At 44.8% G+C, this 27,397-nt stretch overlaps 1 protein-coding gene across 1 annotated transcript in view; it reads right to left on the minus strand.

Annotated features, from left to right (window-relative positions):
- Positions 1–27,397, minus strand: part of LOC117459943 (tetratricopeptide repeat protein 27-like) — a 78,474-nt gene that overhangs the window by 32,125 nt on the left and 18,952 nt on the right. The window contains exons 5-7 of the mRNA XM_034101113.2: positions 11,793–11,951; positions 11,521–11,651; positions 8,859–8,966 (exon numbers count right to left, since the gene is read on the minus strand). Of these exons, the coding sequence (XP_033957004.1) occupies positions 8,859–8,966; positions 11,521–11,651; positions 11,793–11,951 (398 nt within the window). The remainder of the gene's footprint in view (positions 1–8,858; positions 8,967–11,520; positions 11,652–11,792; positions 11,952–27,397) is intronic.

The raw sequence follows: 27,397 nt of genomic DNA on the forward strand, positions 1-27,397 counted from the left end.
ACATACTATTCTGTCTGCCACATACTATTCTGTCTGCTATTCTGTCTGTCACATGCTATTCTGTCTGCCACATACTATTCTGTCTGCCACATACTATTCTGTCTGCCACATACTATTCTGTCTGCCACATCCTATTCTGTCTGCTACTCTGTCTGCCACATACTATTCTGTCTGCCACATACTATTCTGTCTGCTACATACTATTCTGTCTGTCACATGCTATTCTGTCTGCCACATACTCTTCTGTCTGCCACATACTATTCTGTCTGCCACATACTATTCTGTCTGCCACATACTATTCTGTCTGCTACATACTATTCTGTCTGCCACATACTATTCTGTCTGTCACATACTATTCTGTCTGCTATTCTGTCTGCCACATACTATTCTGTCTGCCACATACTATTCTGTCTGTCACATACTATTCTGTCTGCTATTCTGTCTGCCACATACTATTCTGTCTGCCACATACTATTCTGTCTGCCACATACTATTCTGTCTGCCACATACTATTCTGTCTGCCACATACTATTCTGTCTGCTACATACTATTCTGTCTGCCACATACTATTCTGTCTGCCACATACTATTCTGTCTGCCACATACTATTCTGTCTGCTATTCTGTCTGCTACATACTATTCTGTCTGCCACATACTATTCTGTCTGCTACATACTATTCTGTCTGCCACATACTATTCTGTCTGCCACATACTATTCTGTCTGTCACATACTATTCTGTCTGCCACATACTATTCTGTCTGCTATTCTGTCTGCTACATACTATTCTGTCTGCCACATACTATTCTGTCTGTCACATACTATTCTGTCTGCCACATACTATTCTGTCTGCCACATACTCTTCTGTCTGCCACATACTATTCTGTCTGTCACATACTATTCTGTCTGCCACATACTCTTCTGTCTGCCACATACTATTCTGTCTGTCACATACTATTCTGTCTGCCACATACTCTTCTGTCTGTCACATACTATTCTGTCTGCCACATACTATTCTGTCTGCTACATACTATTCTGTCTGCCACATACTATTCTGTCTGCCACATACTATTCTGTCTGCCACATACTATTCTGTCTGCCACATACTATTCTGTCTGCCACATACTATTCTGTCTGTCACATACTATTCTGTCTGCTACATACTATTCTGTCTGCCACATACTATTCTGTCTGTCACATACTATTCTGTCTGCCACATACTATTCTGTCTGCCACATACTATTCTGTCTGCCACATACTATTCTGTCTGCTACATACTATTCTGTCTGCCACATACTATTCTGTCTGCCACATACTATTCTGTCTGCTACATACTATTCTGTCTGCTACATACTATTCTGTCTGCCACATACTATTCTGTCTGCCACATACTATTCTGTCTGCCACATACTATTCTGTCTGCTACATACTATTCTGTCTGCTATTCTGTCTGTCACATACTATTCTGTCTGTCACATGCTATTCTGTCTGCCACATACTATTCTGTCTGCCACATACTATTCTGTCTGTCACATACTATTCTGTCTGCTATTCTGTCTGTCACATACTATTCTGTCTGCCACATACTATTCTGTCTGTCACATACTATTCTGTCTGCTATTCTGTCTGTCACATACTATTCTGTCTGCTATTCTGTCTGTCACATACTATTCTGTCTGCCACATACTATTCTGTCTGCTATTCTGTCTGCCACATACTATTCTGTCTGCTATTCTGTCTGCCACATACTATTCTGTCTGCCACATACTATTCTGTCTGCTATTCTGTCTGCCACATACTATTCTGTCTGCCACATACTATTCTGTCTGTCACATACTATTCTGTCTGTCACATACTATTCTGTCTGTCACATACTATTCTGTCTGTCACATACTATTCTGTCTGCCACATACTATTCTGTCTGCCACATACTATTCTGTCTGCCACATACTATTCTGTCTGCCACATACTATTCTGTCTGCCACATACTATTCTGTCTGTCACATACTATTCTGTCTGTCACATACTATTCTGTCTGTCACATACTATTCTGTCTGCCACATACTATTCTGTCTGCTATTCTGTCTGCCACATACTATTCTGTCTGCCACATACTATTCTGTCTGCCACATACTATTCTGTCTGCCACATACTATTCTGTCTGCCACATACTATTCTGTCTGCCACATACTATTCTGTCTGCTATTCTGTCTGCCACATACTATTCTGTCTGCTATTCTGTCTGCTACATACTATTCTGTCTGCCACATACTATTCTGTCTGTCACATACTATTCTGTCTGCTATTCTGTCTGTCACATACTATTCTGTCTGCTATTCTGTCTGCCACATACTATTCTGTCTGCCACATACTATTCTGTCTGCCACATACTATTCTGTCTGCCACATACTATTCTGTCTGCCACATACTATTCTGTCTGCCACATACTATTCTGTCTGCCACATACTATTCTGTCTGCTATTCTGTCTGCCACATACTATTCTGTCTGCCACATACTCTTCTGTCTGCCACATACTATTCTGTCTGCTATTCTGTCTGTCACATACTATTCTGTCTGCTATTCTGTCTGCCACATACTATTCTGTCTGCCACATACTATTCTGTCTGCTATTCTGTCTGCCACATACTATTCTGTCTGCCACATACTATTCTGTCTGCCACATACTATTCTGTCTGCCACATACTATTCTGTCTGCTATTCTGTCTGCCACATACTATTCTGTCTGCCACATACTATTCTGTCTGCCACATACTATTCTGTCTGCCACATACTATTCTGTCTGCCACATACTCTTCTGTCTGCTATTCTGTCTGTCACATACTATTCTGTCTGCCACATACTATTCTGTCTGCCACATACTATTCTGTCTGCCACATACTATTCTGTCTGCCACATACTCTTCTGTCTGTCACATACTATTCTGTCTGCCACATACTATTCTGTCTGCCACATACTATTCTGTCTGTCACATACTATTCTGTCTGCCACATACTCTTCTGTCTGTCACATACTATTCTGTCTGCCACATACTATTCTGTCTGCTATTCTGTCTGCCACATACTATTCTGTCTGCCACATACTATTCTGTCTGCCACATACTATTCTGTCTGCCACATACTATTCTGTCTGCCACATACTATTCTGTCTGCCACATACTATTCTGTCTGCCACATACTATTCTGTCTGCCACATACTATTCTGTCTGCCACATACTATTCTGTCTGCCACATACTATTCTGTCTGTCACATACTATTCTGTCTGCCACATACTATTCTGTCTGCCACATACTATTCTGTCTGTCACATACTATTCTGTCTGTCACATACTATTCTGTCTGTCACATACTATTCTGTCTGCCACATAAGTGGCGCAACTGATGCGGTATTGTGCTAAGTGGAAATTATTTTGACCGGAGAGATTTGGATTTGCCGGTCTTCAGCATATTTTACCGGTCAAATTCCGGCTAACGGCAACTCTGGCCTCCGTCACTTTCAAATGCTTTCTCAAGAGACAAAAGAGATGGCGTCATTTCCCACAGTAGAAGATGTTGCCAAAGCACGTGCTGTGAATTACACATAAACCAACTGATGAATTAAGAAATGTTTATTGGTCAATTTTAAAGATTTGTCAGAATTTTAGTAAATTACATTTGTGTGCATTCATTGAATATGTGTACCAAATGTCACAGCTCCAATCCTGTGTGTGAGGATATGCCCAGAACTCCAGAGAAGGACAAAAGAAAATCCAGACAAGGTCACATCGCCAAGTTAAAAGGAGCTTGGAGAGGACGAGCTGACCGGGGACTCGACTAAAATGTAATATGAAGTAATTACATCCTGCGATGTGCTCTCATTAATACAAGACCCTCAGACAATGACGAGGTAATTCAAATTCCTGAGAGCACTGTGTGTGCGGCGCAGACTGAAAACTCATCTCTTTCGACTCCACTTCGAGCGATAGAATGACTAACAAAGAACTGCTAACAGAGCACTTATATACTAATAAAGGACTGGCTTATAGCCAGTTGAGCAGCACTTGAAATACTTGGCTCTATGAAACCTGATGTACTTATATGATTCTGTTTTCTTCAAGGTTGTGTCTTCCTGGTCGAATGTACTTATTGTAAGTCGCTTTGGATAAAAGCGTCAGCTAAATGCAATGTAATGTAATGTAATGTAATGTTTGGTCAAAGTGACCACTTCCTTCAGACACTCAAACTGTTGCGGACACTTATTAAAGTCACAGGTTACCCTTACACCATCCATATTCACTTGTATTTTTCAGTTGATCATTTTATTGAAGAACCATTTGAACCAATCTAACTACTTACACCAGCTTCATTGATGCTCTGTGCATAACGGCCAACCATTTGACTCAGTGTAGCTTTTCCACTGAAATACGCACGTCCCTGATTCTCCCTGATCCCACCTTTTCCTTTGCTCTGAAGATAGAAACAAGTATATAAGCTTAGCATGTGTTTTTAATTAACCCCAAAGTTCCCCCCTATTCCGGCTGTGTGTCCACAAGGTGATGGCACATACTCAGAGCTTTCTTTTCATACATTGCATGAACCTGCTATGTTCTTTCTCTGTAAGCCTACACATGAGTTCCTTTGATAATGGAGAAGAAAGCAGGTATGTGGATCTGCCATTAATTAAGGAGAGCTGCTGCTCATCAATCATCTCCTAATAATCTGTGTGACCCGTGCAGTCCCAGCAGCATCATGGGAATTAATCAGACTTGCTGTGAAGCTAATGGATCCAGATTATATTCATTGTTTTATATTAACCCTTTCCTGGATAAAATCACCACTACAAACAAGTTGGTAGTAGGTGAAACATAATCTCTTGTTTTTTCAAGATGTTGCTTATTTTACCCATAGCCTTTTTCTTGCTTCAAGAAATGATTGTTGCATATGCATGCATTATTCTTTAGGAGCTAACTGCTCTCACAAACACAGCCGACCAATCCGAACCCACAATACCATTTACACAGATATATTTTGATCATTAAATAATTTTTCCATAAAGCCATGTTTGTATTTCACACAATAGAAAGGATTTAAAAGTGGACAATACAGCAGGATTGACATCCCAATGTCAAGTTTAAATGTGTCCATTTAAAAAAGGGATGGAACCATTTTTACTGATAGAAATGGTCAAACATTACCTTAATTTGCCCGGTTCTTTTAAAGCATACAGCACAAAATGTTTTCATTGTATTCCATATTTGTCGAGACGAAAGTCAATATTGAAAGAAAAAATAATAATATCTGAGAAAAACGGACGGATAAATAATTATTTATATGTATTTTCGTTTAGGTTATTATTGTGATCGTATTGTTCAATACCAAGGGGGTATTTGTTTTATTTTGAATAGCGTAGTCTACTTCTCTTGATGATAAGCGAGCCGTTATTAAAACATATTAATGCCGCTTCCGGTAACACGGCAACAAAAGGGGCAGGAATTATGATGGCCGATCTTTTGTTCCCAAAGCCACGGAGGGAGAAGTTGGCGACAGTGTGTGTGAGGCTGCAGAGACGCCGTTGGTATGTTTCTCCATTGCTTATTGCGTTGTAAGTTCTTGATCTGTTGCCTTATTGTGTAAGGAGAGTGCTGTTGCCCAATCGACGGCTTTTACGCAGCGTGGTTTGTGTGCGCTCCGTTTTGTTAGTGTATATTTGTAGACAGCGCAGATGGTGTTCAGTGAGGTTTTCTGGGTTGCTTGGTTTCAAGTAGAGAAAGAGTCTCACTTTCTTATTAATTCATTTAAATTAATGATGTTTTGTAGAATAACTCACAATTTATCATTTGAATTATAATACCCTGAAAATTGATTGTGACTGAATTATTATTATTGGAAATAATCCAATGAGGCAAACAAAATGTTTGTGATTTTGTTTGCATGTGATCTAACATTTGTTTGTCCTCGGTTTGAAGGTTTTCAACCTTTGTTTGTTTGTAGCCTTTATTTAACCAGGTGAAAGCCCCTTGAGATCAAAAGATCTCTTTTTCAAAACAAACTCTAACTTGACAGCCCTAATATATCAGAGGTCGCGTTAACCGTTGACGGATTAGAACAAACTCAGAACAGCGCCAAAGTTTCCCCGCAGCAGGGCTCCGGTGTTATGTCTTGTTATGGATGGCCGCCAAAAAGGAAATGATATTGTTTCCAGACCTAGCTTTGCCGTACAAAGCATTAAATGTCTGGGAGTTTATGCTTTCCGCTGTGGCGCGCTCCCGCGAGGTGCAGTGGGCATACATAACACCGGCGCTAACAGTTCGGACCTGAACCCATGGCTTGTGTCAAGTTGTGTGAGTAACTAAAGTGAACTTATTGTGAGCTAATTATCAATTGAAAATTAACTCATAATCAACTCAAATTCAAACTCCTCAGGTGTATTGCGCTCCCTTCCAACTTGTGTCTACATTTCTCTATAAAGTACAAATGTAAAAAAAACACTTTTTGCCACTTAGTCTACAAATGACTTCTGACAGCAACTACAGTGAACTACTACAAAGTTCAAACATTTATTTCATTCACCAAACTAAAGTAACCAAACAGTCCCTGAGCTGACTGAGCCTAAACCCCTAAAGCGTTGCTGAAAGGTAGAGTGTAGAGTAGACTATACGCATTACACTGTTACACACCTACTATACAGTAAAGGCTACACTCTAGTGACAGTACAGTCAGAGTGTACTGTACTGTCTCTCCACCATGTCATTTATACAACTCTACATGTGTACGTTATACAGTACATACTACATACATAGTGATGTACATACACACTGTTAGAAATTAAAATCAATGTTGATATGGCGTAATTTTGAATTAAATACACTATTTAATTTAAATCAGCTTTATTCTGAAAAAAACGGAAGTTCACACTATTAACTTAATACTTTTATTCTGAAAATTATTCACTTCCGGTTAGCATTAGCATGTGGCGAAATGCTACGTTTTCAAACCGTGAGTCGAAGGTGAAATGACATGTGATGTTGTACACTGAGCACACTGGGATTAGCACTCGTTTATTGACGCTGAATAACGTTCATCAGGGAATGTTTAAATAACCACAGACACCAGAATATACGTAAGTGCTAGTTTTTTTTGCGAGTCCAAGTACCGGTTCCCGACGTTCCGGTTTTAACCGGACTTGAACCGTAACTTTTTACAAGTCCAGTACCGGTTCGGCGTACCGGTACGCAGCACTACCTGTACTACAGCAAAAGTATTCTCTGTCTGGACTTCCTGAAACAACACCACGCCGTTATCTTGATTCTGATTGGCCAGAAGATGTTCAAAGATGTTCTATTGAGAATCACTACGTGACAAAAGTTTTCAAAACCGTTTCTGGTCTTCGGTATTTCCAGACAAGTGGCTACTGAAATCAATCTTACTACGTCTGTGCAATTTACTCCGCGCGAGTTGGCAGACTTTATTTTTCTTACTTTAACATAATTTTTCATGGTGGGGCTGAGCCATTTCTTGGTATGGGTGCAGCCTACCCCAGCCATACCCTAGCGCTGCCACTGGTGGGATGTATGGGGCGGGCCATTCTGCACATGCGTTAAATGCGTTAAATATTTTAACGCAATTAATTCAAAAAATTAATTACCGCCGTTAACGCGATTATTTTGACAGCATTAATATATATATATATATATATATATATATTAGGGGTGTCAGTCGATTAAAATATTTAATCGCGATTAATCACATGATTGTCCATAGTTAATCGCGAATAATCGCAAATTAATCGCACATTTTGTATCTGTTCTGAATGTAGCTTAGAGGAATATTTTTCAAGTTTTTAATACTCTTATCAACATATGAGTGGACAAATATGCTTTATGCTAATGTTTATTATCATTTGAACAATGACAAATATTCTCATGAATATTAAACACAACAACCTCTGAACATTACAAATATTCGCCTCAATTCAACCCGGAACCTCTCTCTCTGTGTGTGCGCGTGCGTGCGCGCGCGCGTGCGTGCGTGCGTGCGTGCGTGCGTGCGTGTGTGTGTGTGTGTGTTGGATCGTTGGAGCTATGTGCAACTCAAGGCATATGCTCGAACGGGAGCTGCCTGGACGCTGCAATCATGAGTGTGCTGACTTCTCGTACAATGTCCCGCTGTCTGCTTCCTGCATCAAGTCAAGTGCTCGGCGCAGTTGTGGCGAAATGTCGCTCCTCTGTTTTCATTTAAGCAGCTCCTTATATCCGTTAGCGCAGCTAGCTAGCACCAGATGCTAATAACAACAATGCACGTAAGGTCTCTCCCTCGCTCGGGCCACACATACACACACCCTCCCGGTCCTCCCGATGGCCAGTCGGTGCCTGCCGGTGAGCGTGGAAGTGTGGTCTGCCACAAGCGGGCGGCAGGAGCGGGGCTGTCAGCATCAGCTTGTAGATGGTATTTTAAACTCGATGCGCTCTGAAACTACGGGGCGGCCGAGGAAAAAAAATACACATGCGTTAATCGCGTTAAAATAATTAGTGGCGTTAATTTTGACAGCCCTAATATATATATATATATATATCCGTTCAAAGACCATTGGACAGTATTTTCTGTTTTCACACAGATGGACCTTTTGTATGGGCAGACAGCATGTGTTTCTTACCTTGCCTGGACAGCAGACTGTGTTTTGGGCAAACAAATCTGATAACAAGCGTTGATCAGCTGATCCAAGGGATGGATTTCCGACATGATCACCCTCACACAGCAAAAAATTATTTTCTGATGGAGACAATTTCTCCTTAAATTCAAGTTGAGTTTGCAGAAACTAAAACATCAGTTCAAGTTTCAGAGACAGTGCGGAGGACCTACCAGACTCCCAGCAGGACGGCCTGCTCCTCAGCACTCAGGTCAGGCAGCTCATACTGATCCGGCTCTGCCAGGTTGATCTTATCCAGCACGGTCTCATCACCCAGATTGTAGTCCTGTGAGCCCATGGAAACACACACAGTCAGCGGTGTACACACTGCAGCAAAGACCAATAACAACAACTTTTTAGATTAGGCATTAGATAATGTCAATGCAAGGTGGTGGTGGATGTGAAAAGAAACAAATACACAGGAGGGGTTTGTTGATTTTAACAGCATTTTTTTTCTAGTATCAGTATACTGAGTATTTATCTGAATACATGATACATTCTATTTCCCCCAGTGTGAGAAAAAGTTTTTAGAGAGTACTTGTCCATGGACAAGTGAGTTTGGCAATGTACTTGTCCGAATACATTTTTCACTTGTCCAGAATTGACAAAAATTGGGGCCACTGGAATCTTCTTCTTCGTCACCGTATTTTTTACATTTTCCCACGGTTTTTACAACACCGCTAACGTAAGTGAGCGGTAAGATTTTACGGCATCACACATAGGGTTGGGTATCGTTTGGATTTTAACAATTCCGGTTCTGCTTTTCGATTCTGGTTATTCTCGGTTCCGGTTCTTGGAGAGGGTAAATCAGTCCCATGACAAACTGGGAGAAAAATATATTTATGAAAACATTAAGTCAAATCTGTATTCCTATTTACAAATCACTTCATACGGTTGAATTTCTTACGGTTATTGAATACAATTATATAAAAATAATCTCTGCATTGTTTAGTCAGTTCTAAGTGGTGCAGTCTGAGAAGGTACAAAGACTCCAGCTCATTCAAAACTCTGCAGCTAGACTACTGACTAATACCAAAAGGAGGGAACACGTTAGTCCTGTCTCAGCTACTCTACACTGGCTTCCTGTAACTTCTAGAATTGATTTGAAGGTGCTTCTCCTCACATACAAAGCTCTAAATGGACAAAGACCCAGCTACATGGCTGACTCTCTGATGAACTACACACCTGCCAGAACACTGCGATCATCAGATGCAGGTCTGTTAGAGGTCACCAGAAAGAGTCATAAGAAGATCGGTGATGCAGCCTTTGTAAACTACGCCCCACAACTGTGGAACATGTTACCCAACAATATTAGGGAAGCCAATACATTAGGCATTTTTAAATCTCTTTACCAAAGCATTTGACTGATTTTACACTATTATACTGCACTATTCTCTGTGATTGACATTGCACTATTTCTCTGTTTTATTCCCCATGTTTTTATTTTTAATTATTTTATCCCACTTTATGCTCTTGCTGCTTGTTTTACACAGATGTTATGTCTTATTTTTTACTGATGTAAAGCACTTTGACCTGCAATCCCCTGTATGAAAGGTGCTATACAAATAAAGTTATTATTATTATATTTATAGCCTATAGGCCTAGCGCTTTTCTACAACTCAAAGACACTTGCAGGCTTACACATGTCCTGCAATACACATGCTGCAGCTGCCCAGCTGCTCACTGTTTGTAAAAGTTAATAAATAGCATTTCAATAATGTACTTTCTATACCCTGCTTCATAAACAATACTGACATCCCTGTGCTCCTCGGGGCCTGGGGGTCCGGGGATGTGAGGACAGCGCGAGTACACAGACAGCTAGGCTGCTTCACTTCATAAAGGAAATGGTGGTCAATATTAACAACACAGGAGCTAAAACGCTTAATAACCTTCATTACGTGTTAGAGAGAGAACATAAGACAGTTTGACAAAGATGAGGCTGTTAAACGGGCAGCGGATCCGCTGTGTGTAGAAAGAGAGAGAGAGAGAGAGAGAGAGAGAGAGAGAGAGAGAGAGAGAGAGAGAGAGAGAGAGAGAGAGAGAGAGAGAGAGAGAGAGACGCTGAGCTGCAGCGATCAGCTGATACGGAGCATCGAGAGAGAGAGCTGCAGTCCGCGGGGCTCGGCCTCCTGTCCTCACAACTCTTATTAATCCCGGTACCGGACAATTGTTATTTGTTCCTACTCGGAACCGAGTTTTGCTTCCCAACCCTGCCACTGTGCTGCACTTCCCGCCCCGCCCCCGTCTAAAAAATTCTAAACGAACAATGGCGGACACGGACAATTTGCGAATGAGTTCTGCCTTTTGTAAACTGAATGTATCAATAATTTGTCAATAAATCGGGGCGAAAAACGTCACTTGTCCACCGGACAAGTCAATTGAAAGATCTACTTGTCCGATATTGTAAATAACACGTCCCGGACGGTGGGACGTGTACTTTTTCGCACACTGTCCCCTCTCTCTATGTATTATCCCCCAGGGAAAGATGCATGAACAGAACTAAAGAGAAAACACCTGTATAATGGACTAGGTCATATGTTTCATTGTGGACTGCACTTGTGCATCTTCTTCAACCTGAGCGTTTAAATCACATCCCAAAGAAAGACTGAATCTGTTCCTGCCATCGGCTTTTTGATTATCACTTTAATGTTGTAGCTGGTAAAGGAGGAGCTTCATTTCGTACTACTGGGTGGCTCAACCCCACGATAATATATTGTATATTGATACAGTGGCTGGGATATGTCTGGGAGATGTCAGGCAGCTGGCTGGGAGGGGACATTCCAGGTGGCAGACAAACGGTATGAAAAACATCAAGGAAAAAGGAAGACAAGAGCTCATACCTTGGGCAGGCTGGCCTGAGGGGTCGGGGTGGCACTGGCCTCATCCTCCGCCTGGTCCTGCTTTCTCTTCACCTCAAGGATGAGCTGAGCCAAATACTTCTGCTGGAAGTGGGTCCTTTTGCCAAGAGCACCTTGATACCAGAAACAATACGATACATTTAACAAATTGGGATCTTTAAGGTTTGATCAGAATGGGTTCAGGAGGATGGTTACCAGGTAACACAGCCTGCTCTTATGCATCCCCCCCCACCCGATGGTCCTGTGCTACATACCAGTCATGTTGATATTCAGCCCCGAGAGCTCCTGGGCCTTCTCGCTGTGTTCCTTGGCGCTCTGGTAGTTATAGTAGGTCAGATTGGTGTAGACACACTCCAGGTGGAAATGGATGGCCAGGTTTCTCTGCTCCGGACACAGAGAGAGGCTCTTCACCACTGGGAAGGACAGAGGATTCACAATAAGATCAATACTAAACTTCATTTTAGATCATCAAACATCACAATGTTTGGATGGTCAGCTAGTCTTCCCAGTTCAAATAAATAATTCTGATTGTTTGAAGTGAGAATCAATGTCAGCTTTTATTGGACCTGTTTAAGTACTGTGTTCAAGACCACTGTCAACGGTTCGAGTGATGCGTCTATGTCTGAAAAATACAGACTGTAAAGTCATTATAAATCTGCCCCTACAGATTGTAATGTGGTCAGCACAATCTGAAGACCTTTGTGATGAATGGTTGTTAAATGCGTGTAAGTCGTGGAACGCATGTGCTGGCAAAAGAGTACCCTTTTCCAAAAGGCTGGACATTGTCCAATCTGCTCCAGATTTCACAGAGAACAAGAGTAACAGCCCAATGACATCTTGTTGTCTATACTGACTGTAGTGGCCAATTGTCCAAAGAAATCCATGTTCAAAGGCCACTTAGTCTAGGAGGCGAGCTCGAGTATTGACTCGCGTATATTCAAAAACTCAGATACCTTGCTCGTTCCATTCTGGTGCTTTATTGAGAGGTTCAATGGATCAGCTGGCGGCCCACTGCCGACGTGCAACATTTGCACGGTATTTAAACAAATAAACAAATAAGATCCATTGGTCATACGGATGTGTGCGGTCAAAAACTTTTTCCAACTACCTCTCTAGACTTCCTGCTGTGTCATGCTGGCAGCGTCATTTATACCTGAGCACGCCCCTACTATCGCTTTGTATAAATAATAACACATAAACTAGAGCTGTCCATAAGCAAGATGACACGTTACAAAAACAGTATAATAATAATTCATAGTTAATCAGCTCATTAAGTTAAATTAAAGAATATTCAATTGGCTCACAAAACCTTAATTAATTACCAAAATAAATGTGCCTAAATGGCTCTTACATTCCGGCCCCTAATTAAAAGGCGGGAAGACTTATAATTAATAATAATAACAAGAGTCATTTCCAAACAAATATACGGCTAATAATAGCTCAATTATACTCCTAACAAACAACGTTTGCATTTACTTTTGGGGGAGGAATTCACCTGCACCCCTTGACATAGGTTTTCAATAAACAAACTAAATATATAAAAAAATGTACATAAAATACGTATATATATATATATATATTTAAAGGCAAAATCAAGTGTCCTATTCACAAATGAGGCAAAGTCTTTCCACAGGCCTCTCCAAAGTACTGGATTTTGTTTTAACCAGTACTCTACGAACCAGTCCTTTAGAGTCTGTGATGGTCTGCACGACTCTTCCCAGAAGCCACGAGCTCCGAGGGGCGTTGTCGTCCAGGATCATGACAATGTGCCCTGGTGCCTGTAGGTCAGGCAGGTACTCACGCACCCACCTTTTCCAGAACAGGTCTGATATGTACTGCGTCTGCTTCCATCTGCGACGTGTGTAGCAGTCATCCTTGCAGCTCAGTCCTGGAGGAAGCAATGGCTGTTTCTTTAATAACAGCAGATGATTTGGCATCAGCGGTTCAATGTCATTTGGGTCATCAGATGATGTGGTTAAAGGTCTGTCATTAAGTATGGCCTCAACTTCACACAACACAGTCTGGAGACACTCGTCGTCAATTGTTTGCTCGTGAAGGACAGACTTTAAGACCTTCTTTACGGATTTTACCTGCCTCTCCCATACTCCACCGAAGTGAGGTCCAGCAGGAGGGTTGAAAATCCACTGGATTCCTTTCTGTGCAAGAGCTTCCTGCATGTTGGCTTGAGTCCCCTGCTGCAGAGCTGCTCGTCATTCTTTGTCTGCGCTGACTAGGTTGGTGCCGTTGTCGGATCTCATAAGCGACACTTGGCCCCTTCTGCACATGAAGCGACGCAGAGCATTTATACAGGAGTCTGTGTCAAGTGTGTGAGCAGCCTCTAGGTGTATGGCTCGGGTAGTCATACATGTAAACAATACTCCATATCTTTTAACGATGTTGCGACCTCTTTTGACCTCTATAGGCCCAAAATAATCCACACCTACATTGGTGAAGGGTGGTTTGTTTGGAAGCAGTCTGTCTGAAGGTAAATCTGCCATCTTTTGTCCGTGACTCTTTGCCTGTAATCTTTTGCATGTCACACACCTAGACAGGATTTTTCTTACTGCTGAATTTGCAGCAGGAATCCAAAATCTCTGGCGCAGACGGGAAAGCATGTAGTTTCTTCCTGAATGACCGACTCTTTCGTGTATATCTTGCAGAAGCAGCGTTGTAGGATGCATGTTGTTGGGCATGATTATGGGGTGCTTTGATTCTTCGGGCATAGCAGATTTACTGAGTCGACCTCCAACTCTCAGAACGCCATCCAGCAGCACTGGGTCTAGTCTCCGGATGGGACTATTACCTTTGACCAGTGTTTGTTCGTTTTTTAGAGCAGAAATCTCTGCCGGGAAACTGCGGCGTTGACAGTAGCGGACGATTTCCATCTCAGATTCGTTTAAGTCCTCCACAGTAAGGAGCCCCATGCTTAAGGTGCCTTCATACTGCTGCGTTTTCGTTTTGGCCCTTTGCCCGTTTGAATCTTCGTCATCTTTGTGGATACGCACCTCCAATTCTTGACGTCTTTTACCTAGAATCAGGAGACCTTTTCTTAGTCTGAGCATCCATGCGATGGCTCTTTTCAGACGATACCAGCTTGAATAGTAGTGCATTAGCTTGTCCAATGCGTCCATGCCTTCAACAACGTCTATACGGTGCATGAAGACAGGTTTTCTCACCTCACTGTCCTCCTCAGGGAGTTTCACACTGTCCTGTTTTTCAGGCCATTTGTAGTCTGGGTCTTTTAGGATCGCTGGTCCTTCTATCCAACTCTGTCTGGCCACAAACTGCTCTGCTGTGATACCACGAGAGGCACAGTCAGCTGGATTTTCTACGGTGTTGATGTACCTCCATTGATCCACCTTTGTTTCTTCATGTATTACAGCAACCCTATTGGCCACGAAGGTCTTTAGACGTAGGGCCTCATTTGCTATGTACTTCAAGACTGCAGTACTGTCGATCCAAAACACTGATTCTTGTAGTTCTAACTGGAGCTCCTCTCTGAGCAGTCTGTCCATCTTTACAGCTAGTACAGCAGCAGTTAACTCCATACGTGGGATGGTAGTTTGCTTTAGTGGGGCGACCCTTGCCTTTCCCATCATAAAGGCACAATGCACAAGGCCTTCCTTGTTTTTCAGCTTCAGGAAGGACACCGATCCATAACCACTCTCACTGGCATCTGAGAAGTGGTGTAGCTGTGCAGGAGCAATACTTCCAGATCCCTCAGGCTTGATGCACCTCCTAACTAAAAAGTTGGAAAGCTGGTAGTTGGCTTAACCAGGTGCTCCAGTATTGTGCAAGCCCATCAGGAATGTCCTCATCCCATGTAAGCTTTTCCTTGCATAGTTGCTGGAGAAAGATCTTAGCTGGGAGCACGACTGGGGCAAGGAGTCCTAGTGGGTCATAGATGGAGCTTACCACTGACAACACTCCTCTTCTTGTGGCTGCTCTCAGGCTGATGTTGACTCTGAACTTGAATGAATCTGATTCTATGCACCAAAGGACACCGAGTGCTCTTTCGACAGGCAGGGCCTCTTTGGCCAGATCTAGGTCTTTTACTTCCTTGGCTCTTTCACTCTCTGGAATAGTTTTCAAGAGGGCTCGGCTATTGCTTGTCCATTTGGTAAGGTGAAAGCCTCCTGAGGCGCACAAGGACATGAGGTCTTTGCTCAGGGCAATGGCTTCAGAGTCACTACTGACCGACTTTAAACAGTCATCAACGTAGAAGTTCCTCAGAACTGTCTCTACGGCCTGAGTTGATGCCGCAGTCCTGTTTTCTTCTGCTGCTCTTCTTAAGGCAAAGTTAGCACAGCTGGCAGACGAGGTGGCGCCGAAAATGTGTACAACCAGAGGTTGTACACATGTGAGGTCTCCATTAGGCCACCACAAAAAGCGTAGGAGGTCTGTATCCTCTTCTGGGACTCTGACTTGGTGGTACATGGCTTCTATGTCTGCCATCATTGCAACATGCTCTTGTCTAAAACGTGTCAGGACTCCGATGAGGGAGCTTGTAAGGTCAGGACCCTGAAGCAATTCGTTATTGATTGAAGTTCCATGGAAACTTGCGGCACAGTCAAAGACTACCCGGAGTTTTTTCTTTTGTGGGTGGTACACACCATGGTGTGGGATATACCACACTCTGTCGTCTTGCCGGCTCAGCTGTGTCTCTGGCACCTTGACTGCATATCCCTTGTTTAGCAGGTCACTAATACAGTCTGTGTATTCCTGGTGGAATTCTGTTTTTTTTTTGGTGAGTCTCTTCTTTAGGTTAATTGCTCTCTGCACTGCAGCATACTTATTGTTTGGCAAGCTGACCAATGATGTCTTTGTAGGTAGATTGATGTAATAATGTCCTTCCATATGGTGGATTGAGCTGGACACAGAGCTGATGAATTTGTTGTCTTCTCGTGACATTTCGAGTTTGTCGCTGTAGCACTGCTCAGGAAAGTCTGCATTGTATCGCTGTATGAGCAGCCTTTCCACAGTCTCTACTGCAATCCGGTTGATTGTGACTTGGTGCTGCTCACCGTCCTCTGGCTCACTGCCTTGTTCTTTAAGTGGGCCGTTAATAGTCCAGCCAAGGACCGTCTTTACGGCATATGGGCCGTTGTTCTGACTGTGAATGACTTTCCACGGCTCGAAAGCTTCATACGCGTCATTTCCAATTAGGAGTCCTATCTCAGCAGCGATGCACGGCAGCTCTACTTCCTGAAGGTGTGGCCATTTTTCAATATCTTTCTGAAGAGGAATATGGTCCTTTGTTACTGGGATGCTCTTTTGCGTGAACACCTTTTTTAAGCTGATAAACTTATCTTCTTTGATTCCACAGACCTCCAAATCTCTCAGAAGAGAACTTTTCACTTGTTTGGTTGAGCTCATTGTTGTTAGGACAAGCTGCGCTCCTTTTCCCTGCAGGTTTAGCTGCCTTGCTAAAGAGTCTTTGCAAAATGTTGCCGAGCTCCCAGGGTCCACGAAGGCGTAGGTTTTCACAAGCTTGCTTCCTTTCTTTGCTTTGATGTAGACTGGAAGAATAGCAAGAACATATCTATCTCCGGCCCCTTCACAGGTAGTAGTCTCCTGGTTTAAGCTCACCAGTGCACTTGAAACTGCTGTGTTGTCTGACCTGGCCACCTTTTGGCTTTCTGCACATGCATAATTGGAAACATTGTCTTTTTTGTGAATGTGCAGCAAGCTTGGGTGTCTTTCTGAACATGTTTGGCATGTCATTCTCTTTTTGCAGTCTTTACTCACGTGCCCTTTAACTAGGCATCCAAAACATAGTCCAGATTTCCATATAAAATCCACCTTGTCTTTATGAGGTTTTTCTGCAATCTGATGGCACTCCAATAGTGTGTGGTCCTTTTTGCAGAACAAACATGGCTTCATGAAGGCAAGACGTCCTGCTATTTACTGTCAGTGGTTTGCAATGATCTTCCTCTGTTGATGTGGCCACACTGGTTGCAAAGATGCTTCCTTTAATCCTTTCACTCCTGGTATTTTTCTCCATTTGTAAAACGTTCCTGCTTTTCGCTTCGGCAGCAGATCCCTGCAGGTCACCAAAGAGAGGGTCAGCCAGGATTTTGGCTTGTTCGTCCACGAAGTCGACCAAGTCTTTGAATCTCACTCTTCTCTGGCTCCTTTCTTGGATCTTGAATGCCAGCACCTTCCATCTTTCTATGAATTTATAGGGTAACTTCGAGACGATAACTCTCATATTTGTAGGGTTATCCAGCTCCTCCATATAATTCACATCCTCCAGGGCGTTTCTGCAATTTAAAAGGAATAGGGAAAACTTGTTGAGTGCTTGTGAGTCCTCTGGTTTTATTTGCGGCCATTTTAGCACCTTTTCCATCAAAGCGGTGGCAATCTTCAGTGGGTTGCCGTAGCATTCTTCCAACATGTCCAATCTCTGAAAACCACGGTCGGGGGGCATATGCTGGCAGCTTTTTACAATGTCTTTGGGATCACCTCTTGTATACTGTTCCAGGAAGTACATCTTATCTGCAGCATTGTCTGTTCTGGAGCTGACTGTGTGTTGGAATGCCTTAAGAAAAGATCTGAAGTCGAGCAAGTCACCATAAAAAACAGGAATATCACGTTGTGGGAGAATGCTGATATAACAAGCATTTCTGTTATATCAGTCTGCTTCTTGATTACTTTGCATATGTCATTTTCATAGTCACTTTGTCGCTGATGTGCCCCACTGGCTAATGTACTTGAGTCCAGAGCCTTTGGTGCTTTAGGTCTAGCTCCAGGTGCTGAAATAGACTTATCTGATGGGTTTACATGACTGCTTGGGATTAGTGGATAGCTGTGTCCCGCTTGCTCTTGTGTGTCTTCTTTCTGCCGTGTGTTTCCATCCATCCATCCATCTTCTCCCGCTTATCCGTGGTCGGGTCGCGGGGGTAGCAGTTCCAGCAGAGAGCCCCAAACTTTCTTTTCCCTGGCGACATCAACCAGCTCTGACTGGGGGATCCCAAGGCGCTCCCAGGCCAGCGAAGAGATATAATCCCTCCACCTGGTCCTAGGTCTACCCCTTGGTCTCTTCCCAGCTGGACGTGCCTGGAACACCTCCCTAGGGAGGCGCCCAGGTGGCATCCTAACTAGGTGCCCGAACCACCTCAACTGGCTTCTTTCGACGCGAAGGAGGAGCGGCTCAACTCCGAGTCCCTCCCTGATGACCGAACTTCTCACCTTATCTCTAAGGGAGACACCAGCCACCCGGCGGAGGAAACCCATCTCGGCCGCTTGTATCCGCGATCTCGTTCTTTCGGTCATGACCCATCCTTCATGACCATAGGTGAGGGTAGGAACGAAAATGGCCCGGTAGACAGAGAGCTTTGCCTTCCGGCTCAGCTCCCTTTTCGTCACAACGGTGCGGTAAAGCGACTGCAATACCACTCCCGCTGCTCCGATTCTCCGGCCCATCTCACGCTCCATTGTTCCCTCACTCGAGAACAAGACCCCGAGATACTTGAACTCCTTCACTTGGGGTAAGGACTCATTCCCTACTTGGAGTGGACAGTCCATCGGTTTCCTGCTGAGAACCATGGCCTCAGATCTGGAGGTGCTGATCCTCATCCCACCCGCTTCACACTCGGTTGCGAACCGATCCAGTGAGTGCTGAAGGTCGCAGACCGATGAAGCCATCAGAACCACATCATCTGCAAAAAGCAGTGGTGCAATCCTTAGTCCACCGAACTGCAGACCCCCCCCCCCACGACTACGCCTCGAAATCCGATCCATGTATATTACAAACAGGATTGGTGACAAAGCGCAGCCCTGGCGGAGGCCAACCCTCACCGGAAATGGGTCCGACTTACTGCCGAGGACCCGGACACAGCTCTCGCTTTGGGAGTACAGAGATTGGATGGCCCTGAGTAGAGACCCCCTCACCCCATACTCCCGCAGCACCTCCCACAGTAACTCCCTGGGAACCCGGTCATACGCCTTCTCCAAGTCTACAAAACACATGTAGACCGGATAAGCGTACTCCCAGGCCCCCTCCAGGATCCTTGTGAGAGTAAAAAGCTGATCCGTCGTTCCACGACCAGGACGGAATCCGCATTGTTCCTCCTCAATCTGAGGTTCGACAATCGGCCTGACCTCTCTGAAGAACCAGCACCTTACCGTGGTAGAGAGGTTTGTGTGCCCTGATGAACCTGGGGGCTGTGTTGTCTGGAACCTCGTGTTCCTGGTAGGGTCTCCCATGGCAAATTGGTCTCAGGCAAGGGGCCAGACTAAGATTGGTTCAAAAGACCTCATGAAAGACGACACAGGAAGTGAGGATACCCGGCCCGGAGGAAGCCCGGGGTCCCCTTCTGGAGCCAGGCCCAGAAGGAGGACTCGTCGGCGAGTGTCTGGTGGCCGGGCTTGCCACGGAGCCCGGCCGGGCCCAGCCCGAAAAGGCAACGTGGGCAACACCTCCGCTTCTCCGTCCCGCGGGCCCACCACCTACGGGAAACATCGATGGGGTCGGGTGCGCTGCCAGAAGGGTGGCAGTGAAAGCGGAGGGTCTCGACGGACCAGACCCGGGCGACAGAAGCTGGCTTTGGGGACGTGGAACGTCACCTCTCTGGGGGGGAAGGAGCCGGAGCTTGTGCGGGAGGTGGAGCGGTACCAGTTGGATCTAGTTGGGCTCACCTCTATGCACAGCGTCGGCTCTGGAACCTTACTTCTGGATAGGGGTTGGACTCTATTCTTCTCCGGAGTTGCTCAAGGTGTGAGGCGCCGGGCGGGTGTGGGGATACACACAAGTCCCCGGTTAGGTGCTTCGTTGTTGGAGTTTACCCCAGTGGACGAGAGGGTCGCCTCCCTACGCCTGCGGGTTATGGGGGGGAAAACTCTGACTGTTGTGTGTGCTTATGCACCCAACAGCAGTTCAGAGTATTCGGCCTTCTTGGAGACCCTGGAAAGAGTCCTGTATGGGGCTCCTGAAGGGGACTCCTTAGTCTTGCTGGGAGACTTCAACGCACATGTGGGCAATGATGGAGACACTTGGAGGGGCGTGATTGGGAGGAACGGCCCCCCTGATCTGAACCGGAGTGGTGGTTTGTTACTGGACTTCTGTGCTAGTCATGGATTGGCCATAACAAACACCATGTTCGAACATAAGGATGCTCATAAGTGTACGTGGTACCAGAGCACCCTAGGCAGAAGGTCCATGATCGATTTCGTTATCGTATCATCGGATCTGAGGCCGTATGTTTTGGACACTCGGGTAAAGAGAGGGGCGGAGTTGTCAACTGATCACCATCTGGTGGTGAGTTGGGTCGAGTGGCGGGGGAAGCCTCTGGATAGACCCGGTAAGCCCAAACGTGTAGTTCGGGTGAACTGGGAACGTCTGGAGGAGGCCCAAGTTCAGGAGGCCTTCAACTCACACCTCCGGAGGAGCTTTTCGGGCATTCCTGTGGAGGTTGGGGACATTGAACCAGAGTGGTCGGTGTTCAAAGCCTCTATTGCCGAAGCCGCGGTGGGGAGCTGTGGTCTCAAGGTCCTAGGTGCCTCAAGGGGCGGTAACCCTCGAACCTCCTGGTGGACACCGGTGGTCAGGGAAGCCGTCCGACTGAAGAAGGAGGCCTTCAGGGATTTGTTATCCCGGGGGACTCCCGAGGCAGTTGCAAGGTACCGACAGGCCCGAAGGGCAGCAGCCTCATCCGTGGCCGAGGCAAAGCAGCGGGTGTGGGAGAAGTTCGGAGAAGACATGGAGAAGGACTTTCGGGCGGCACCAAAGTTGTTCTGGAAAACTGTCCGACACCTCAGGAGGGGGAAGCAGGGAACCATCCAAGCTGTGTACAGTAAGGATGGGACGTTGTTGACCTCAACTGATGGAGTGTTGGGACGTTGGAAGGAACACTTTGAGGAACTCCTGAACCCGACAACTCCGCCCTCTATGTTAGAGGCAGAGCTGGAGTATGACGGGGGATCGACACCAATCTCCCGGGGGGAGGTCACTGAGGTCGTCAAACAACTCCACAGTGGCAAAGCCCCGGGGGTGGATGAGATCCGCCCGGAAATGCTGAAGGCTCTGGGTGTTGAGGGACTGTCATGGTTGACACGTCTCATCAACGTTGCGTGGAAGTCGGAAACAGTACCGAAGGAGTGGCAGACCGGGGTGGTGGTCCCCCTTTTCAAAAAGGAGGATCAGAGGGTGTGTGCCAATTACAGAGGCATCACACTACTCAGCCTCCCCGGGAAAGTTTACTCCAAGGTACTCCGTGTGTTTGCATTGTCCAAATACGTGTTCATTGCATCACTCTTATCCTGTGCGTCATACTGTTCATACATTTTAATTTTAGCATTTGACACTGCTAAAGCTGTTTTCATTTTCAGCTCTTCTTTCTCAGCCCGAAGATGTGCCTTCTTGACTGCCAAGGCTTGACTTTGCTTTAGCGAGGCAGCCTTGGCTTCCAAAGCTGCACGCTTTACTTCCTCTCTTAATCGTGCTGAGGATGCTGTTGAAGCAGATGAAGCCCTGCTAGCTCTACTGGATCTTGACACCACAGATCCACTGTCCAAATTAGAAACCTCATCAATGCAGGCTTGTGGTATTTCTTTGCAATGCTCCTCACAATTAATCCACACATCAGATTCTTTAATAAAGTCCTGAAACCTCTGAGATTTAGGCTCAAACCAGCTCTCTTGGTCATGGCTCTTTTCTTCTTCGTCCATAAAAAGCACAACTGAGCAGTTACAGTCTTTAAACTCTTCAAAGATTACCTTGAAAAGTCTCATCTTTGAGATAACTTCCATCAAGTTACAGGTGTTACCCATTAAAAGCTCAACTTCATTCATTTTGGCAGTGAGTTGTCTTAATTTACCTCTCCTTGCATTGATGAGGTTTCTAATTTGGACAGTGTATCTGTGGTGTCAAGATCCAGTAGAGCTAGCAGGGCTTCATCTGCTTCAACAGCAAATGTTGGGATTTTTGAAAAACAAACTTGATGAAAATGTTTCAAAAAGCTTTTGGTGACCAATGCATTGCTGAGGCTGGGGAAGCTTGAAAACGACAAAAAGGTGAACACTTAGTTTAATTTTCTTTTTCTATTTCCTTCCCTTTCTAGGCTCTGTAGTTAAGCAAACTCTTCCTAAAGATGTAATCCGACTGACTTCAATATTTGGTCAGAATGATCCAAAGGGCGTGGCAATGTAACCAGTAAAAAGCGTGATGGCAAAAATGCATTTCTTTAACATTAAAATAAAAGTAAATTGAGCATTCATCATCCAATCTGCCCCAAACTTCATTTCATAGGGGGTCCAGCCCAGAGGGTAATCCACATAACATATTGACTCAAACGTATAGTGCCCCCTATTGGCAACAGCAGGGTACCCTGGTCTGGCAAACATTGAGGTATGGTCGCTAGACTTAGTTTACAGGAATGTACAATCAGCGTGGACACAGGAAGTGGCATTCAAGTCTTTCGTGCCATGTTCAATAACCATGAAAATTGAGAGCCAAGTCAAAGTTCCCTCTGGTGACTCCTCACTGCTTGCATATTAAATGCATCTTGTTTTGTATCACTTGGTTGCACAGAACATCACCAGGACGGAGCTGCCATCCATGGAGGACCTTCACTCCCAGCGGCTCAGGAAGAAAGCCCTCAGGATTACCAAAGACCCCCATCACCCCAGCCACACACTGTTCTGTCTGCTGCCGTCTGGCAGGCGGTACCGCAGCATCCGGACTACAACCACCAGACTCAGACAGCTTCATCTAGGGATGGGTATCGTTAAGGTTTTAATGGTACTACTACTTTTATCGATACCGCTCATCGGTCCGGTCTTATCGGTTCTTTTGGAGAAAAAAAAAATGTAAACTAACTAAACAAATTGTGAACAAAACTAAGACTGCTTTTTATTTATATTAAATACATAATATTTCACATCAAAAGAAACAACAACGTTTTAACAAATCGTATTAAATAATCTGATGAGAAAACTGCAAACAGAATAGCTGAAACTTTAACAAAATAAATACCTCAGTTACCTCTAATCATTAACCCATGTTTGTATCATGTAGTTAACTGCGTGTGTTGCTGCTAGCATACAGAACACCTGACGTGGAAACGTTCCTCGTGGATGGAGCTACAGAGCTGCTAGAAAGACAGTCGAACCCGGTGCTGACAACAACAACAACAATGGCCGATTGTGCTCCAGCTTCCTCTGTATCTCTTCGGAAGGCCAGATTCCCAGCAGGTAGCTGGTCTCTTCAGTGGACCACTGCTGCTTGTTAAGTTTCTCCATCGTTGTGTACAAACTGGATACAACGCGGGCTTTTGGTTGTTGTTCAGGAGTTGATCCTGTCTCTGCCCCCGCCTCGACGTAAGCGTGACGTATGCGGTGCTTTTGCTCTAGCCGAACAATTTTTTGGTGCTTGAAACGAACCGGATTCCGGAGCTAAGAGGCGGCTCCGCTGCGGTGTGAACAGGAAAACCCGGTGCTTTTCAAGCTCCAGCTCCGATCCGGCCCTGAAACACCGTTGGTGTGAATGAGGTATCTGTAGCTATGTTACTTTGACAATAAAGAACCTTGAACCTTGAATAGGTAAAGGCGGCAGTCTGTGAGAGTCTGTAGATTGTGGTCTTCAGCAGAGATTTGCTAACACTGCAAAGATTACAAATGTCTGGGTGATGTAGCTGTGAAGGCAGCACCCAGAGCTGGCTGGAGGTCAGGTGCCTGACTGTCACACGAAGGAGGAGATGCATCACTATGGAAACATGGATTCATAGACACACCATCCATGTGAACAGAGCACAGCAACATGTCTCACCATCCCCCATGAAGCACCGAGGCCTTGAGGTGACAAATAAGAAAGACAAACAGAGTGGAGGTGATGGGAAGGGATGAAAGCTTGGTACAGCATCTGCTGTGTGACTCCTTCCTTTCCATCCATCTGATCTGGGTATTCATGTGTTCTGCTGAGGCACCGTCTGAGAAGAGAGCTCCTCCTGAGCTGAGACCAGCAGAGAGGAGGCGTATCATTCATGATCAACAATCATACACTTCCATGCCCATGTAACATTAATGAGGCATCGCCAAGAGAGAGACACATCTACATGCAACACAACTGGTTCATATTGAGCAGCGACAATTTCACACTGAAAGACAATGTCTTTCTGTCTGAGCTCCAAGGGAAGAGAAACACACTGAAAACCAGATCTAAGAATTATCCAACCTCTGAAAAGAGAAGTGTGGCTTTTGAGTACCATAGTAGTTTAGCAAGTTGTTTTATCTTTTATCTGGAGTAAGACAAATATGTAAAGGCCTTCTTTATTTTTCTGTATGCAGCATTTTCAGCACGTTTATGGCGCGTTTCCACTGCAGGGCCTCGCACGGCGTAGTACGGTATGGTTAGGCCTTGGTAGGCCAGGCTCACTTTATGCTGCGTTTCCATTACAGTTTAGGAACTGGGGTAGTAACTATAGAAACGCAGTGTAGGCGGAGCCGTGACGTGACGTCATCTTCAATGCGAACACAAAACCAACATCAGCCGTTAGCGGTTAGCCCTCAGAGCTCACAGCTCCTCATATCTGCTCAGCATTGGCACGCGGCACCGTAACCAGTGGCACACTAGGAATAAGTGTGCAAAATATTTAAATTGTATTTTCGGATCCTGAACGAGACCGCCGTCAGAGTGCGTCTCCCCGTTACCCGCAGAAGGAAGCCATGCACGCAGCGCAGCCCCGCTCTCTTTAACTCCAGGTGACTTTCTGCCGCTTTCCTCCGTGGTGCGGATCGTCTCACCGCAGAGGAAGCACTTCACAAAGTGCAGTACCCACAAGGAGCCGTACACATGCCACAGTGTGTGCGTGGCTGTGTCTTTAGTTGAAAGCCCAGTGGCGATCTGCTCATCTCTCATCGAAATAACATGCTACAAAGGGGCGGACTGGCCATCTGTGTGTTGACCCTTCCTGTCGGCTCCCAGACCGTAGTGGAGGAAACGGGGGGTGACTCTCTGTCGTCTCCCAGGGCAGGAGCAACAACTTCAGGTTCAATAACCCACGTTAGCTCAATGACTGCAGAGAGGCGAGCTCTTCTTGGGAGGCCGTTTAGCTGTTCTTCTGTTTCACAAAATACATCACAGACCTCTGTTCTTCTGCTGCCTCGTTTCACTTCCAGAAACATACACACGCTCGCTCTACCATCCACACCCCTCTCTCTCTCTCTTAAAGGGACAGCGATCTCATCTCACTCTGCATGATCCTAATATCTGGAGAATCACAGAACGGATATTATTATGCCGTTTAAACCAATTATTTAAATTATGTTAAATTCGGCATCATACGTTGCGCTGACAGGTCCACACACTGCTTCCCTGCAGTGAGGCTCCCCCGCCCTCCTGCTGATAGTTCACAAGCGTCAAGCTTCTCAACCCCCCCCCCCCCCCCGTTGATAATTCTCGATCGTTGGCACGCTGTTAACAATTTTTTTTTTTAAATGGCACTTCATATCAAAAAGGCTGCCGACCCCTGGATTAGAGGTTTGTACACACATTCTTGTTACCATAGGAGATTCTACAAATGTTTTTGATTATCTATGTGTTCAAGTGTGTTTGTTTTTGGGCAACCAGTGCCTTAATGGTAGAGAGACAGTTGAGACGGATGGACGGAGGGGATGACATGAGGCAAATGGTCCCAAGCCGGAATCAGGTCCTCCACCTGGGCACCTAGACCCAGTACCAAAGTGGTTTTTTGTTTTTTACAGTAAATAATTGTTAAAACTCTTCAAACCAAGGTCATCTTACCACGTGTTGTTATGCTAGCTGTGTTTGAAAGAAACCGCACCTAAACTGATCCAGAATGAAACAAACCCCATCATGTAAAAACTGGACCAATCATGTTAAATATTGTCCTGGCTTTGGGAAATGTAAAGCTTTCCTGAGCAATTTTTATAAACACATAATTGGAATGTTTTTAGTTTTTTTGGACTGATAAAGTTTACATTTTGTGTTTTAAGAACCTAAACTTTTAAATGTGATATATTGCAATAACTCAAATGCAAAATAGAAAGTGTGTGTGAGAATGTTAACATGCTCATTAAATGAGAGAATCATAACAATAACATAACTGTGTATCAGTACTTTTGCAAGATGTTGAGAACATGCTTGGTCCCAATAATGGTGACATGAAACCTCATGGCAGCCGCTGCCCGATGTGCAGAGCGGGAACATCTGCATGCTCTTCACAACATCCCAACCCTCTCTTCAAGTGAAATACAAAAGGATTGCTAAGCCGACTGCTCCACAGGAATATGAATTGGGCTGTGTTGCAGCCTGCACATACTATCACACACAGGCTGCAACAACACACCCTTCCATTTAAATCAATATACTCACATCAAGCAGCGTTCCCAAGGAAAAACAGCTCTTCAGTCATTCATTAAACATGTCAAATGTCCTCTGACAAAAGCCCTGCTGATTGGCTCCAACAATAAAACGGAAACCAGCTTAAAATTCACAAACTGAGGCACAAAATAAAATCTGAACCAATTAATCAAACACTATTGTTCTGATCAAAATAAAAAAGCCTCCAAACAAATGTAGTTATTCAGTGCCTTTTGTCCCAAGTCCACAGTTGGCATCACAGGGAGCCCAATCTACTGTCAGCATATAGAGAAGACTTCCAACGCAACGAGACGCTTGTCATGGTCGACTTATTCTGTGCACACTGCCCGGGGCAACGATGAATGAAACAATATATCACACCTCATTTAACCCCTTTGATGGCGAACCTGTAACTACCACACATGTGTTTGTCACAAATACAAACCAGTATCAAACTAAGAGAGCATTTGGACCAACATCAGCTTTGTGTGAAATAATGCTTTCATATCAAATGAGTTCAAACAGAGGGGGCTCTAGCAA

This window comes from Pseudochaenichthys georgianus, chromosome 15 (genome assembly GCF_902827115.2).
Source record: "Pseudochaenichthys georgianus chromosome 15, fPseGeo1.2, whole genome shotgun sequence".
Classification (NCBI taxonomy): Eukaryota; Metazoa; Chordata; class Actinopteri; order Perciformes; family Channichthyidae; genus Pseudochaenichthys; species Pseudochaenichthys georgianus.